Consider the following 18,220-nt stretch of genomic DNA (forward strand, 5'->3'; position numbering starts at 1 on the left):
ATGTCCATTACCACCAGAAGGCATTCTTTACTCTGTAACTGTCATTGCTCTTAACCAGGTTGGTGAGGTGGTTGGATACGGTTGGGGTTTCTCTTGACACAGATGAGCTGTGGGAGGCCCCTTGCCTGCTGTTCCTGAACCAGTCCATACATTTTTACTCCTTAAATTATTTCTCAGCTCGGGCATCACTATTGCCTTCGGTGCCTTGATTTTGCCACTCAAACATACTTTCATTATCTGATCACATTTCTGATGGTCATCACTGGCACCAGATTAACTACTTCTTGACTGAGAGGCTGATGACTCTGCTGTTTAGTCCGTGAACCCTCCAGCTGATGAATGAATGAATGAATGAATGAACAAACAAACGAATGAACTTGTTTGACCACACTAGAAGTGTTTATGCCACAAAACCATTGTGTGATATGATTGTGCTTTGTTGTCATACAGTTACACCAACTCAGAATGGGTTATTGGAGCATTGTTCTCTTTAGGATGTAGAAAACAAAATATTGCATGATACTGCACTTCATCACTGGTCTGCACTATTTTGCTTTGGCTCTTGATGTGGCTTGGTATGGTACTGTGATACAGGAATTTCAGTGATTACCAAGACTGGATATATGTACCTATGAACAAACTAAAAATTAATTATATAACTTAATTTTTTTGTGGGAGTGATAGTTAAAAATTTGTTACTAGATATGATAGAGGAGATCCATAGGAGAGCAATGCATCTCTCCTCAGGTTCATCTAGTAAACTAAAAAGTGTCACAGACGATAGTAATTCAACTCTAGTGGCAGAGATTACAAAATAGGTTGTTGTGCATCAGAGCATAGTTTATTTTTAAAGTTTGTAGAGTTTCCATCCCTAGTAGAATCAACCAATATATTGCCTTCTCGTACACGTCTCACGAAAGGACCATGAAGGTAAAAATTAGAGAGAGTTGAGCTCACACAGAGGCTAACCAATAGTCGTTCTTTCTGCACACCATTTGCATCTGGAACATTAAATGGGGAAGTGCTGTTGTTACACAAAGTGCACTCCACCGCATACAATAAGGTGGCTTGTGGAGTAAAGATGTATGTATAGGTGCACCTGTAATGTAACCTGTATTGCAGATTATGACATGAAGGATATTGGTAGTAATTTAAATAGAGATTAATGTAAACTATTTGCAGGAAATTAATACTTTTCCTCTTAACAGGGACAATGTTGCTTACTATGGCCTTTATATTGCTGAAGATGATGGAGAAGTTGATTGGTACTTCCCTTGTATTGATCCACGAGAGACTGTTGGAAAGTTTACATTTGCATACTTGGCCCTTGTTGAACTCAAAGAAGCAGTGAAGCAAGTAGACAACTCCAAAGATGAGAGGTGAGTGACATTTACACTGGATGTAATTTCACAGAGAAATCTGAAATAAGATATTATGATTAAATCTATGTTGGAACAACAAAACTTAACGCTTCTGTTACTCAACAGAAGAAAATCCAGGGACTGAATGAGTTATGCTGAGTAAAGATTCTGCCAGTAGTTTGGTACCATATGTTTCATGGGTAGATGTGTAATTCATGCTGTGTGAAGTAATGCAAGAAAAAAAAATTGTGGTAGAAAAGTGGATGTCATCATAGAAAATAGCATGTCCACTTTTTGACAAGCAATTTCAATCATGATTATTGAAAGTCTATATTTAAAACTGATACAGCCTTCCACTTTCTTTCAAACAAAGAATGATTTGTTGCTTGAGGCTGAGAATTAAGCTTTGTGTAGAAGACTATTATGTAGGTCCTTTTTCACATGGGTAATAACTGATATCATTTCTGTTGAAAGAACAGTGCATGCCTCGGACAGTATAAGTAATGTTATCAAAAGATATTATATACCTTTACCAGTTACATATTATTTGAGAAAATGTGATAAGATTGTAAACTTGCATTATGGTTCTATTTTTGTTTCTTTTGCCTCTGTAAACTGAATTGTAAATTTTGTTTTGTTTGGATCAGCAAATCTGCACAAGTATCTGTTTACATGGAATTGCATAAAGACCAAATTTTTGTTAGCATGTGCAACTATTTCTCATTAATGTAATTAACTTATTCTTCTAAAATCATTATTTCCCATGACTGGAAACCGCTGCACTTCCGGTGGAATTATAATTTCCAGAGTATGGTGTAATGGATGCTTTAGGTTTTTAATTTTATTTTTTTATTTTTTTAATTTTTTTTTCTTTCTCCAATGGGGTGACTGTATGACATGGGAGCTGGGGAAGTAAATGAGGCTCTTCAACAATTTTACGATAAGAGATAGGAAGAAAATGGAACAGGGGGGAGAGCTGTTGACCTTCAGATTGAACTAGGTATGAGTAGGAAAGATCTGGGTGTGTTTAAGAGACTGAAGGTTAAACAGAGGTGGGAAGTGATAACAGGCAGTAGAAGGTGTAGACATAGGACTTCTTCTTACAGCTTTGTGGTAAATGTGGAAAAATAAGTTTTACCTTTTCCTGCAGTTGGAAATTGTTGAGCCTCAGATAGATGCAGGTGTAGAGGACATCAAACTTTCAGCAAGAAATCGAAAAGTAAGTGATGTTCACATAAGAAGGGTGCTCTGTGATGCATTCTGCATAGAGAGAGGTAGAGAATACTTTGCAGTGTTGTCTGTGTGCAATTTGTCTCTGTCCCACTGCACATGCTTCAGCTGTTGCCCACCATGGCAACTGGCAACACTGGGGTAAGTGCTGTACTGGACCACTGATACTGCTTCTGACTCTCTCTTGTAGAATTTATGTACTCATAAAACTAGATCATTTATTACCATAATACTTGTCATGTTTGCTTAAGGCCACCCATAATGAACACTATAATGGCTAAGTAACATCACCAAATGCAAAAGCAGAGAAAAAGCAAAGCTCTGTACTGTGGCCCTGATGGAACAGTTGGAGTGAACTAACTGCCGTGTCATCCTCTGGATGTGGTATGGAGCAGCGTGGGGGGTCAGCACACCACTCTCCCAGCTGTTGTCAGCTTCCTTGACCTTGGAGCTGTTACTTCTCATTCAAGTAGCTCCTCAATTGGCCTCACAAGACTGAGTGCACCCTGTACCAGTTCTCCCCCACAAAGGAAAAATCCGTGACAGTACTTGGAATTGAGCCCAGATCCTTAGTATAGCCACCAGACACATTAACCACTGAGATACAGATGCAGACTCACCATACTCAGGCTTGTACCAAAATCAACAATAAAAGTTCTATGTGCACATGGAAGTGCACGATACAGGCTGATGTGGCAGAATGGTGCTGTCGACTGGAGTGTCATGTGGTACACTGATCCTTGCCACTGTGCATTGCCTCACCACCTGCTGTCTTGATGTGCACACCACTGTAGTGGAAAATTTTCAACACTCTGTTGCTAACACTTGATTAATTACACCTTGCATTAGTGGTCCACGCAGATTTCTAAAAGGGGAGGAATAAAGGTTTAATTACTACTCAGGGTTATAGCATAAACACTCTTTTGCACTGTAAAATTATGCAAGTACATAAAATGTACAATGGGGAAAGGCAAAGGAAGTGAGTGTGAGAGACTGAGAGACTCAAAAGTTGACTTACAGGCAATGCCAAAAGACAGGTAACAGGTAGTGGCTTTATTGCTCTGACGGTATGGTTCAAATGGCTCTGAGCACTATGGGACTCAACTGCTGAGGTCATAAGACCCCTAGAACTTAGAACTACCTAACTAACCTAAGGATAACACACACATCCATGCCTGAGGCAGGATTCGAACCTGCGACCGTAGAGATCGCGCGGTTCCAGACTGTATCGCCTAGAACCGCTTGGCCACTCCGGCCGGCTTCTGACGGTATGGTGAGCATCATTGTCTAATAATGCATTTTCACATCTTGGGCTCCTTTTTGCATGGTGAAGTTTTCTTGACATTGCTGTTCTTCCATTGTCTTGTTGATGACACTCAACAGCATTCTTAGACACAGGCACAGTGAGCTCATAATTTGCAATGTCTTTCTGATATGCTGGTGGTTGTGGCGTGTGTCCTGTGGGTGAACTCTTTCCTGTACACCAGTGGGTGGTGCAGGAGCAATGTCAACAGTAGGTGGTTACTAGATGTGACCCTGGTGACTGCAGTGCACAGGAAAGCTTCAGTGTTGTCCAGTAGTGGTACTGCTGCTCCTGCTGAAAACTGACAGTGCTGTTGATGTGAGCTCCTCTAGGCAGTGATGCGGAAAGTGTCAGATCTGCCACATGGTGCTACTAGCTCTTAGTTTGTCAAAGTGAGATTGCTCTCCAGCTGTGTCAGTTGTCCATATATGGCAATGATATTTATTGGTTTTTGAGTCAGTCAGCCTTCCATCTGCAGGCAGACTCTAGTTCCATAGCCTTAAAATCAACTACACAGGCATAGCTTTCTTGTGTCAATGAACAGCATGGAGTGACATTGTTCTTCACATAATGGAGCGATTCTCATTCTTCAGGTATCACGTACAAATTACATTACTGTCCAGCTGTGACGGTAAACTGTGGCAAAGCTGGATAACCTTCTGGTTGCAGTTGTACCCCATATGTTATCCTGTTGGCTAATTTTGAGCAGCATATTTGCAAAAATGATTGTCATGGATAACTTTGTGAGTTTACCTCCTTCATACTGCTCTTCATTCAAAATCTTGCTGTCTTGAAAGTGCCCATGTGCTAACTGGTGTAAGCAATGCAGTTGGTTCTTTAGTTATCTGGTGTAGCTATGATATCTCAATTGCTGTTCAGTAGGTTCTGTCTGCAATTCCATTGGAGGGTTGCATTTTCATCTGTAGAATGACTCTTGAGATGTACGCTTTCAGGTAATACACAATCTAATATTGAGCACAAAAGCAGTATTTAAAATAGAATGGTTTGACATGTGCTCGATGTGTTCCTTCAAGTGATCCATTCCTTACTGCACAGTGTGTTTGTGAATGTATTCTGTTCCCATCTAGTCATTAAAATGTGGTATACGTGGTTTTGTTGAGGAAATAACTTCCTTTCTCATGGGACATTGTAGAGGGTATTTAATATCTCAGAATAATTCTTACCACTAGAACATAGACTATTATGTCAGCATTCTGCTGTGGTATGGGTCCCCAGTGGTGTACATATACTGAAAGGTGATGAATTGATTTCCATATTCAGTGAGCAGTAGTAGTTCAGAACGTCAATCAGTATTAGATTGTTTGTCAAATACATGCCCAGATTTACTAACAAAAATGAGTATTATTTGCACACTTGATTGTGTACTCTTGTTCTACTAGTAACTCTCACAAAGTAGTTTTAATATGTTATGTCTGCAGTCTGTATCTCATAAATGAACAGAGCTGACTGCAGGATCTGTGTTCATTTCTACAGACTAAATTTTTGTTCTGTAAGGCGGTCATATGGCAGTATTAAATTAGTTTCATAATGCCACAACTGAGTGACATCAGTCAAATAGATCTATAATTAAGTGGATATTTCCAGTAACCCATTCTGAAAACAGGAATGAGCTGCATGTTTTTCTAATTGCTGAGAATGCTTCATTGCTCCAGCAGCTTACAGTGAACAGCTACTAGAAGGGAAGCTAGTTCTTTTACATAATTTGTATCTAATTGTGTGGGTATCACATTGGGGCCAGCTGCCTTTACTCTTTTGAGTGATTCTAGTTTATTTTCTATTCTGCAATCATTTACGTAAATATCTGACATTTCAGCATTTGTGCAGTGACTGAAAAGGGGAACTGTTGTACAATGTTCCACAGTGAAACAATTTTGGAAAAGTTCAGTATTTTGATTCTCTCTCCATTTCAGTGACAGTACAATTACTGAGAGCCTGTGTAGATGCTTTTTTATCAATTTACTGCTTCTTGTAACACACTGGCTTTTCAGGAATTTCTTGTTGAATAGTCAATGAACTGACAAAATCGTCAACGCAGGTATTGAGTGATTGTACTTCCTAAGAAATGTTCGTATCACATTCATTAAATGCTTCTTGCATTGGTCTCTTTTGACTCATTTCAACTTTTTTTTTTAGTTGTTCTTTGCCAGCAATGCTATTATTACTTCATTGAAATCTATGATGAAGCTCTCTTTGCTTTTGTAGCAATTTCCTAAGATGTCTTTTTCCCTCCTTCACAACCTTGTTTGGCACATGCATGTCTATAGCATATTGTACAATACTTTGGAGTTTTATCCATTTGTGCTCCACATTTTTATCCACATTGATGAGTGTTTGGTCTTGACTGCTCGGGTAATCTTCATGGTCACTGATTTCCTTTCCTACTTTAATGAAATTAAAAAGTTGGGCTGTCTTAGTTACCAAGAGATCTTGGATGTTGCTACCATGGAGTTGGTTCTCTAACTGTGAAAAGTGATTTTCAGAAAGAACATTCAGGACAGTCTCACAAATTCCTGTGCCTAACATCCGTTTTAATCATATTAGTCTCCCATTCTAGAAGTGGCTAATTGAAATCTGTCCCCATCACTATAACACTATCAGGAAATCTAAGCACAATATTTTCCAAGTTTTTCTGAGAATATTGTCTCTTAAGACATATGGTCTATAAAAGCATCTAGTTACCATTTTAGACTTGGCTGTATGCTTATCTTCACACAGAATGTTTCACATTTGGAATCCTAATAACAACATTAGGTAGTATAGAGTAGTATAGAGTTCTGTACAGCATTACGTACACACCATGGCAGTGCTAGTGTCAAGCCTATATGGGTGATTGCCCTTTATTTGTTTTTAATGTGGGTGAACTATTCCTCCCTCTAATTATGGCATATAAGTCATCAACAAGCCTATGGAGAGGATCCTCCAACCGAAAAATTTCCCATATACATGCCACACATACTCTACCACCCAAATACCTATTTCCTGCATGCAGTACACACCTGATGTGTTGAGAGGGGCGCTCCTATGCTCCATCTGAAAGCATAAAGAAACCTACATCAGAAATAATTACAGAATTAACCGTGCCTCTCTTTCAAGCCCTCCAATGGGCTCCAAAAAGGGGGACTGCAATTGCTTCTGGATACATTGCAGCAAAGAAATGCTTTCTGGAGTCATCAGTTCATCTAGCTATGTAGAGCAATTGAGGATGGCCTGTGAACACAGGTGGCAGATGTAATTTCTACCAACATGAGCTGCAGTTTGCAGCTGGCTGCACCCGATGTGTTCAGTAAATGTTAACGTAGCTTTCTCCACATCACAGATAGACACATCCCTCTCAAATAAACACACAAATTGTGTATTGACCTTCTTTTCTAACCTGACAGCTATTTCCCTGAAAGGGCTTTGCAGGCAGTGCAGTCACAGGCTTAGCAGACAAAGATTTCTTTGCAGGTTCAGATCTGGTGTCAGCTGTGGGTAGCACCTTGTATCTGTCACTAAAGTTTAGAGGACAGCTGTGTGGCCAGTATGCACTTTTGCTTTCTGCCCAGAACATAAGGAACTCACAACTGTTTAGCATTCATCTAGATTGAGGACTAACTGGTCAGGATATGCATATCAGAAGGCACAAAGACATCAGGGAATTCTGTCAGCACAAAAGGTGGCCTGAAGTTGGTGCAATCCAGGCCATCAGCCTAAAGTCTGTAGTGTGTGCATGATAGCCAGTGTAGCTTTTAGCTGTCTCTGAACAGCAGCCAATTCTTCTTGCATCCATATTTAAGCAGTAAGGTCCCTATCCATCTCTCACTATGTAGAGCCATAGTGATATTTCTCCATTAACAAGACATGCTGTTTCTTCTGGCAAGTACAGTCCTAGGTGTATTTCACACTTACGTTCTACTCTTTCTCTGCAGGTAGAGCTCATGATGTTGATTCTAAAAGATTTTTCTGCATGAAGCCACATTGTTGTTGCTGTGGATAATCCTTTGCTTGTTTTAGTGTGGGCAGCAGGTACTGATGTGCTAGTGTATATTGTCACTGTTTCATGCTTAGCTCTGGGCCTGCATTGCATAGTTGTATATTATTTTTTGCTATCTTCATGTGCCTTCTCTTGAGAGTACTTCATGTATAACTCTTTCAGCTTGCATTAGGCACTTCAGTGTGTAACTGTGATTCCAGCTTGTGTCAGCAGTGCATCCCAGCATTTGCTTTACAGCCATTGTCCATATATTGTACAACTCCAAACATCTGTGAGATCCTGCATTCTGTTTGTAATGGCAGGTTACATTCCCTCATTTGAAACATGCCATTGACAGGGTCACTTATTATGATGAATTAAGAAGCCCTCCGGTACTAGAATTCCAACATGGGGCAGGACAGTATCCTATCTTACAATGTGTAAAGGCTACTTTGCTATGGTACAACTGTTTGCTTGCAAGTACAGTTTGGTAATTCCATGCAATGTGAATATTATCTGAAATTCCTTTTATTTGTACCTCTTTAACTGTAATCAACTTCACTTCTTTAAACTCTGCTTTTGTTATCAGGCTAAACTGTGCACCACAAATGAAAAAAAAATGAAGTGCTCCTGTTCTGTTCTTCGGGCAGGTGATCACAATAAACTCATTCTCCCAGTCTAGTATCTAAGTGCTTCTTTCTCTTGTGCAAATGGACTACAGGGTTGCTCTGTTAAACTGTTACCAAGTGTTGAGTTTCCTTGTTTTTGTGAATCTACATTTCTTTACAATTTATTGATTTACTGTTGCTTCACTACATGCTCTTCTTTCTTCTCCTTCTCCCCTCCCCCCACCCCCAAACCCCACCCTCACTCCCTACCACCTACCCCTCACACTGCCAAGCTTCTGCTGGGATTTGGTCTTACTCAGTCACACAGCACTTTGTGCTCTTGTACATTACATTTTATACATGTAACCAGAGTTACAGACTCTTGTGTTGTCCATTTCCATGGTAATCCTGCATGTCTGTTGGTTCTAGATGTTTTGAAGTGGTGCTGGAATTCACTTCTCTTCTCAGCACATTGTGGAATACCTTCAGTTCACCTGCTTCTACTGTACACTGTTCATCAGAGACTTCACTAGCTTCAGAGTGACTGATCTTTGTAATTGAATCTTGCATGTGCCCCCCTTCTCCCCCCCCCCCCCCCCCACACACACACACACACACACAAACCCAGATGTACACACCTATAGGGACACTTATTGTCTGAGTGATTGCTCAGTTTGATAGAAGTGGTAGAGTAGAGGAAAGGAACATACTAAATGGAGAGCGAAATGTGTAGCTGGCAGTAAGGGAGTGGAGTGGGGTGGGGTGGGGTGGGTTGGGTTATTGGAAGATATGAGAGGAAAGACAGATGGCTCTCAATATCTGCAGCAAAATGTTGACTGGAAAAGGTGGCAGTCATAAAAGAGAGCTGGTGGTAAGGTAAATAAAAGTTCTGGATGCAGGATCAGTGGTGTGGAAAACAATACAACCAAAAAGGAAAACAGTAAGGGATTCAGAAGGGGACCAGGGGAGTTTAAGGCCAAAAGGATTGCAAGAATTAAAGTTATGCTGAAATGGTGGGTACCATGTGTATAGTTAAGTTGGGGAAGGGAGGAGGTAGGAAACTAAATGGCATGGGTACTGAAGCAGCTGTTGAAATTATTGATGCTGTGGTGTGCAGCATGTTCAGTAATTGGGTGGTAGAGTTTTTAGTCAGATATAGTGTATCAGTCATCATTACTGTAGAGAGAAATACTGTAATTTCCATCTGCACACAGGATGCTGCACATCAGTTGCAGCACCCCATCTATACAGTATTGCTGTACTCCCAATCTCATTGGCTTAAATATCCACTCCTCCCATTCCGACTCCTCTTCCCACCTTCACCCTCCATCTGACTTCTACCTGTCCTGCCTTTTTAACATTACACCTCCCTTATCCAGACTTTGCACCCACCACTTCCCTCTGTTTCTCTCTCCCACATATGCATTTCCCTCAACAGCAAACTCCCAAGAAACACCCCCACCCCCCTCCCAATCCCAGTGCTTTAAGAAAATGTTTTCTTCATTTATCAAACATCCTGTGATGATGATTCAAAAGAGAATTTTTCTCTGCTTGTCTTTGTCATGCACTCTTTTAGTTTACAGTTCATAAATACTATGAATGGCAAATGAATGACTGCTTTAACAGGAGAGAATTGTTAGGTTGTTAGCCCTTCTGTGTTGATACAAACACAAGCAAAGTTCTTTTAAGTATTTAAAGTGTGTTTCTTTCTCTTGTCTGTTTATTTAAACAAGTTGTTTCAATAAAATTGTGCTCAAAATTGTCATGTTATTAACATTAAAATATTCATTATTGATTGCAGATTGATATTACACCAGGTTGGTAATTCTTGTGAAAGAATTAAAAGTTAACTTATTATGCAACTGTGCACATGGAATATTTTAAGGTGTATAGGATATTGTTTAATGAGGGTTATAGTGATTTATGAATGATTAATGTTTCAGGTATTCTACTGAAATTTCAGGAACCACAGAGAGTGGGACAAGGCCTAAAGGTTGGTAATATTTTGATTATTTGTTTAGAATATCTAAGTCACGAGAAGGAGGATAACATTTTTGAACACTCCTCTCCTGTCCCCTGGTGTGTGTGTGTGTGTGTGTGTGTGTGTGTGTGTGTGTGTGTGTGTGTGTGAGTTAGGGGGAATTACAATTATTTCATTATTAACAACTGTTGTATTATATTGTTCCCCTTACCAGCATATTGGTATTGTTTCTAATCTGTATATATGAATAGTCAATCTTACAGTGTATGTTTAGTATATTTTCTTCATTATCCAGTAGTAGAGTTGTAAAAATCGACAGTGTTCTTTGTATTGTAGTCACCTAACAGTAAATTCTCTTGAGGTGGTTTTGTACCTGATACACTTTGTGCACATAAGAGAAATGATCTTTATTTATGCAGATATTCATGGCAATTTTGCTAGTTTTATTGCCTGTTTCTGATCTGTACCCATCCATTTGACAGGTATGAGAGACATCTCTTGTAATAAAGAACTTACTGGTTATAAACATCCCAAGTGAATGACCTCGTGGTAGTATCCAGTAGGCAGAACGTATTTGTGACTATATCTGGGGTCCACTTATGAAAGAAATCCTCAAGAGAGTAGTAGTCCCTTTTAGCCTCTGACTACTTCTCTGAAATCCAAAATGGATATGCAGATATTGTTTCTCAAATTTCTATCGTGGGCCACATTGATTTTTTTGTCTTTTTTAATTTTGTTGTTGTTATGTTTAGTTCAGTATAGAGAGATCCATTTATGGCTGTTCCTTTGTTTAGACAAAGGAAATGATAATATTCATCAACTCTATAGCATTTGTAATCTACACATGCCCTGTCGGTGGTGGTAAATGGAAAGTGCTGTCCAGAAATCTCTCTGCAGTGACAGGGTTTAGGTCTTATGAACTTTGGGTTTCAATAAGTGAGAACTGATCAGCACTGCTAACTCACAAACTCTAATCATCCTGAAACACCTGCAGAACTGCACTGCAGAGAGGAAAGTGTGTGTAATCTTTGAGGAAGATAAATCCATTAAGCAAATTGAAATCTGTTTGAGTAACATGTCTGATCCAGTCAGTTGTCCCTCTTTAGATTTTTATTCTCTACCCCAAATGAAGGAAAGATTAAAGAACAAACTTTTATGATAAATGGCTTTTTTAAAACAGTGGAGTAACTTAGTTTTTGTAGAAGAAAGGTAGCTGTGTTTTTGTCGACAGTAGATACATTTCTGACATATCACTGCTTCTGCCCTTTGAGGACAAAACCTTCAGTGAAATGGTGATCTCTTTATGGACAGGACCAGTGGTTCCCTGGCTGTCAGTCTGAATGACAAATGCCACTCTGCTCCCATTCCTCTAACTGATCTTTTAGCAATTCCAGTGTTACACAGTGTAACATTTAATTTGCTCCTCTAGAAACCTTTGACAGAGAGGCTTTGATTGCAAATATCCCCAAAATTTTCATAACTCTTTTTGGGCTATACATTAAGCAGTGTCCATTACTGTTGGATGTTGATGCACAGGGGAGACATTCCTATTCAGACAATACTGAGAATGCTATCTCCTGTTCTACCATCCTTTCCTTAAGATAACCTGTGATGCTCATTTGAAGCATAATATCTTTGGTACCTCCACAAATGAAGCTTCTGGGGAAACATTCTGATTGGGTACAGTCTTTAATTCTGGATGACTTTTCATGTATCGTAGCAGTGAATTTGTTAGACAAAATTAACAAAAAAGTGGTGTCTTCCAAATACCTGCTTTCATTTTCACTCTTTAATTGCAACTGACATGATATTTCAGCAGTTATTGATAAATCACCTTCAGTATGGAGTCAGTTAAATGCACATTGTTTTTGGATGTTTTGCTGTTTTTTTTTTTTTGTTATTATTATTATTTTTTTTTTTTACTGTTTTGCCAATCTTGTAACACCTACCACCCCTTTACAACTGTAGGGCAACTGGGTATGTTGCAGAAACCAAGATAATTTATTACTTGTTTAAACTGATTACAATATATTGGCCTAGCAAGACTGCTGTCCTTCTTATTCCAACAGGGAAGATATTTGAATATTATGGTTCCCATTTACAGCTCATATAGGTTCTCCATATGAGAAAGATTTCTTCCCTTTATGCTTGGTGCAATTTTTTTAAAATTAGCAAACAAAGAAACATTACACGGGGAATAATTTGTGTGTGTGTGTGTGTGTGTGTGTGTGTGTGTGTGTGTGTGTGTGTGTGTGTGTGTGGGTGGGGGGGGGCAGGGAGAGGGGGGGGGGGAGGGGGCTGTTTGCATGTTGCTGCTTCACCATTACCAAACACAAATGGGTCCTTTCTTGATTATCAGTTCTTTCTTCAAAAGGAACCTCAGTTTGTCATCCTGACTCAGTTTTATGCTTGTTCAAAGAACTTTAAATTTATTTGTTCAGTTATGAATGGTTTTGTGTGCTGGCATCCATATGAACGCCCTTAAATTTACTTCGTATCTGGTCATAAGCTCTCATTTTAAAATAAACATGTTTTATGACTGCATAATATTTTATCCATTTTGTAGTTCTGAATAGCATGTTACATTGACAACTTAAGGTAGCTGTCAACATATAACTACCCTTTACTTTTGTCTGAAAGTTGGAAAAAATGTGCTATGAATATCACATGTACAAACAGCTATGCCATTCACAAAAATTTCTCACTATTTCATTGACATTCATACCAAGCGAGGTGGCGCAGTGGTTAGCACACTGGACTCACATTCGGGAGGACGACAGTTCAATCCTGCGTCCGGCCATCCTGATTTAGGTTTTCCGTGATTTCCCTAAATCGCTCCAGGCAAATGCCAGGATGGTTCCTTTGAAAGGGCACGGGCGACTTCCTTCCCTAATCCGATGAGACCGATGACCTCGCTGTTTGGTCTCTTTCCCCCAAACGACCCAACCCCATTGACATTCATCAGATTTTGCAATCCATTTCCACACTTTCAAATGATGAATACAGTTCTCTGTTTTAAAAATCAGTTAGGTTTCTTCTTCTCACTTTTGATGAAAAGCTTACTGATTGATAAGCAAATCGCATAATGCAGCAAAATTTTGTATGCTGAGGCTAAAGTGTCAATGCTTGCCACACGGTGGCAGCTGCTTATAGTGCGTCAAGTTTATGGCGTGCTGTGTGTTCCACACATGCTTTGTTCCATTACCTTTGCTTGTGCTGTATGGACTAGCATTTAACATCAAAAGTATTTGAGATCCACAAGAAAACAGATCATAGTGGCACTTGGTGCAACAAGATGCAGCTCATGATTTTCATCCTGTGGAAGGTTGGAAATTGTTACCAATGTGTGCAGATCCTCAAGTGGTGGAGAGTCCTGCCAATTTTCTGGTCCCCTTCTATTATATCTCAAAATACATGGTTTTGACTGTTCTATCTGATGCACACATTGCATAAAATTTATTTTAAATAATGCGGTTTCTCAAGCAAATAGTGTTAACAAGCATCAATCTTATTAACATCTGAAAGTGACAGCACTTGTTCATGCCCTAATTTCATCTAATTATTTGTGAAACTCGTGCTAGGTGGAGACTCCGGCGACTACTATGTTGTAGCAAGAAATTTACAATCTTGGTGTTCCTTTACTACAATTGGCAGACTTGCCAATGCCAGAAACAGAAAGTATTGGTAACAGTATCAAAATATAATATTATATGTTGATTAATAAAACATCAAAGCATAATAGAGAGCTGCAGAGACAGATTCAAAAGGGAAGTAGTGGATTGTGAAAATCATTTTGAGGATGGTATGACTCCCTAGACTTCACTGTCGTAGTAACTGTACTTCATAGAACTGCATCGATAAACCTACGATACACAGATTTGGGAGAGAAACAGTTCAAATCCATGTCTGGCCATCCAGATTTTGGTTTTCCATAATTTCCCTAAATCAGTTAAGACAAGTGCCAGGATTGTTTTTTTTTGAAAAAAGCACAGCCAATTTCCTTTCCCCATCCTTCCCTAATCTGAGCCAGTGCTTGGTCTGTAATGATCTCATTGTTGACAGGACATTAAATTTTAATCTTTCTTCCTTCCTTCAATAAATGGAGTTAACCGACATTTCAAAGTGCAGCATAAAGGCTAGCTACTACGCGTTCAAAAAAGTCACTTGGTATCAACAGATAAAAAGAAGTTGAGTGTCATAATTTGAATCCAGGTTGAAATTATTGCTTTGTGCTAATTTAAATTATGTACCATATTATTGAAAACTATATTTTAATATATCTTTTGGGGCACTCTGCTCCAGAACCTTTAACTATGGGCTGCCACTGGTCCAGATTTAATTACTGTTATCAGCTGTGTGAGTAGAGGTTTCCTGTCTTGCATAATAGAGAGACTCGGTATTATTCTAGATTTACTGGGAAACAGAACGAAATGTGGACCAAACTACATTTTTAAATCTGTTTTATCATCGTAAGGCATAATCAAAGTGTACACAGATGGATGTATGCAAAGGCAAATGGAAAATGTTGGACAACATAATATACTCACATACAGCGACTGGGAAGCAATAAAAAGAAATGAAACTGCATAAAAATAAATTGAATATAATCTACAAAGAGAAATAAAAAACAACAGCATCGTATTTTTGTGGTTGATTTTTACATTTACTCAAATCACCTATAGGATCAGTTTGGTTAAAAGGCATTCTACTCACACACACAACGATGTTTATTCGCAGCACGAGATACATGTACAAGATGTTTCTGGAACAGTGTAAGCTAGATTAGGTCTGTATTCTCAAGCAAAGTCTGGTCCAAGTCATGCCAGAGTTCCATATATTAAAGCTATAGTTCACCATAATAACACTATAGCCAGTACAGTAACACTCACAGTGCGCATTTCATTACCTGCCTCATAACACATGGAGAACAGATAGTGAAACTGGCCCTGCACCAGCTTATATACTGAAATCTGGCATAATCCTGTCAGTGGGTGTGTGTGGGGATCAGCAATAGTTGAGTAGTGACACCACATCCATCAAAGGTAATGTTGCACCAACTACTCTGTTTCTGTGGTAATGTTGGATAGTGCCAATACAGTCTGTGGTATTCGAAATGCAGGTCTGCAACTTGGAGATGTACATTTCATTGCCAGAAATAGCTACATGGTTTCTATAACACTGGAAGAGACTATATTTTTTCACAATATAGGGGTGTGATCTTATTTTGTGGTGTAGTGTTTGTGATTTATTATATGTGTATTTTGCTGGCTAAGTTAGTCAGCAGAGGTTATTTATCTGTTAAGAGAAATGTTAATGTTAGTGAGGGGACCAAGTTTGTGCAATGACATAACATTAAAAAAGTAAAGGATTGAAACTAGAGGTAGAAATATCAAAATGAATGCAATGCTGAACTTCATCAGGCAACAACACTCAAGAGTTAATATGAAATTGTGTGTATGCTATTTCCTTATTGAAATAAAGGCTTGCATGCAGATAATAGTGTGGATAATGTGATAGGGGTTGGAGTATATGACTTAGTCTTTTCGTGCTTTTATTCTGCATGCTGACTATCCAGTCACCCTAAAGTTGTTCCAGCAAGTTCCCTGAATCACTTGGTGGTTTCTTAAACAAGGCCATAACTGATTTCTTTCCTTTTTCTCCTCCTCATTATCATCTAACCAAAAATTGTGCATCACTGCTAATGGAGTCACTATTTATGTCCTTGAATATATTTTCCTTTTGCCATGCATAATCAAATGAAGTTAACACATAAAAAAGCACCTGTTTCATGACTTGAGATGGAGCTTCACATGACAACATCAACATTATGTTTCACTAACATCTGCTTAAGTGGTTGGGGGGTTATTTTCACAGGAAATGTGTAGGCACTATGATGGGCAGGAAAATAAGAAATACAGTTTACAACAGAATGTGATTTCACTACACCTTCACATGGAATCTTCTAATAAATTTCTCTTCTTCTTCTGCCTTTGTCCAACATCAGCACAGAGTCGACATGGTTATTAATGGCTTTGCATGATTAATTTAAGTGGTGGCTGGATGCCCTGCCTGTTGCCACCCAGTTACTCCCCAGTGATGGAATATCTGTACCTCAACTGTCTGCAAATAGTGTTATTCATGTTAAAGTGAGTGGAAGTTTTGTAAATGTTTGTGAATCATGTAACTGAGGCAGGACTTTGGTACCAGGCTGGTATTCACGTAGTGAGATTTGGGAAATCATGTTGGCCTTCACACTGACGCTCATCATTAATCTTCCAGACAGATTTGATCTGGGGCCAGCACACTTCCCTGGTGCGAAAGTGACATTTTAACACAAATGGCTATCCGGCTGGGTCTCGTGATACATCTGTTTGGACATTTAAAAATGTTGTACATTACTTTCTGTTAATGTGTAGACCTTTAAATAATTCCTTTTATCATAGATCTGGTCACCTGTGTTTTTGTTCCTTTGATTATTATAGACTTAAAGTTTTATCTACTTTTAATATTTAAAGTGGACCACTGGCAATGTTTTGTAGGTATATAAAAAAATCTCATGAATGAATTTTCCAATTAAGATAAAAAATTAAAATAATTACAACAGCTTCTGCAGAAGAGGACCGTTCAAGCCTCCTGCTTATAAAATTACGATGTAGATTACCATCAATACACCTCAACATTATTTCTGGCTGTGCTTTATCTTCTGGCCGTAGTTACAATAAAGCTCACTGGGATATTTATTTAGCTTTTTTATTTTATTTTATTTTATTTTAGCACTTAGCCACCCTGCATATCTGAAGGCTGACTAAGCAGTTTCTGTAGCAGTGTGATGTGTCCAGATCCATTCAAGCAGTGTATTGTATTAGTTGTGAAATGCATTGTTAATGCTGCTTGTGTTGATCAGACTTTGCTACATCACAGGCAATATTTGGTAACTCCATAATCATTCACTGGTTCATGGGTGTGGCACTTGTAATGACCGATTCGTCAAGGGGTGCCAGGAAAAAAGCCTAGGTATGAATATTAACTGTAAAGCCTGGTAACTTAGATGGCGAGACAGTGGGAGTCGCTTTCATCAGTTCAGTAGGAGGTCATACACCTTAAGAAACCATTGGTTTCACACTCGCTGATTGTGAACTGAATACAAAAGTGGGGCACAATCTGTAAGCAAGCAGCTCCAAATGCAGACTATATAGGTCACCATATGTCAAGCAAGACAGAGTTCCAACCAGCAGTGAAGTTTGACCCACCCAGTGCCTCAGATGACCAGCAGGCAACACCAGAAACTGTGCGAGTTGAGAATTATACTCTGTTAAGTTTGTCACTAAAAAGTAATTGTATAACTTTCCTGTATATGCCTGATCTGCCTCAGAATGGGTCCAACATCTGACGTCTGTTTATATGTTGTAACCCGATGTGGGTCACAACATGCTTACTTTGAAGCTCATGGCCAGTTGAGAGGTGGTGCGGGATTTGAGGTCACCCATCTCCGGCCTGCATGCATGTGTAAGGAATGAGGTGGCGATTGGCTCAAGCTAAAAAAGAGTGTGTGGAACGGCAAAGAAATAGTCTTAAGGTGGTTCGAAGAATGCTCTGCCAGTCACTTAAAGGTGAATTGCAGAGTAATCATGTAGATGTAGATTATTAACCAGTTACAAGAACAAACAGCCACATGACTCTCACATTACTGTATTTGGGATAGTGTACACGCAGAACTATATGGTATTTCATACTGCAAATCATGGAACGGATCCAGTTTCTATG

The 18,220-nt window shown here is 39.1% G+C and overlaps 1 protein-coding gene across 1 annotated transcript in view; it reads left to right on the forward strand.

The window, feature by feature from the left end:
* The window catches only part of LOC126470543 (target of rapamycin complex 2 subunit MAPKAP1), a 116,011-nt gene that overhangs the window by 76,965 nt on the left and 20,826 nt on the right, over positions 1 to 18,220 (forward strand). The window contains exons 6-7 of the mRNA XM_050098474.1: positions 1,209 to 1,379; positions 10,419 to 10,468. Coding sequence (XP_049954431.1) covers positions 1,209 to 1,379; positions 10,419 to 10,468 — 221 coding nt within the window. The remainder of the gene's footprint in view (positions 1 to 1,208; positions 1,380 to 10,418; positions 10,469 to 18,220) is intronic.

This window comes from Schistocerca serialis, chromosome 3, assembly GCF_023864345.2.
Source record: "Schistocerca serialis cubense isolate TAMUIC-IGC-003099 chromosome 3, iqSchSeri2.2, whole genome shotgun sequence".
Lineage (NCBI taxonomy): Eukaryota > Metazoa > Arthropoda > Insecta > Orthoptera > Acrididae > Schistocerca > Schistocerca serialis.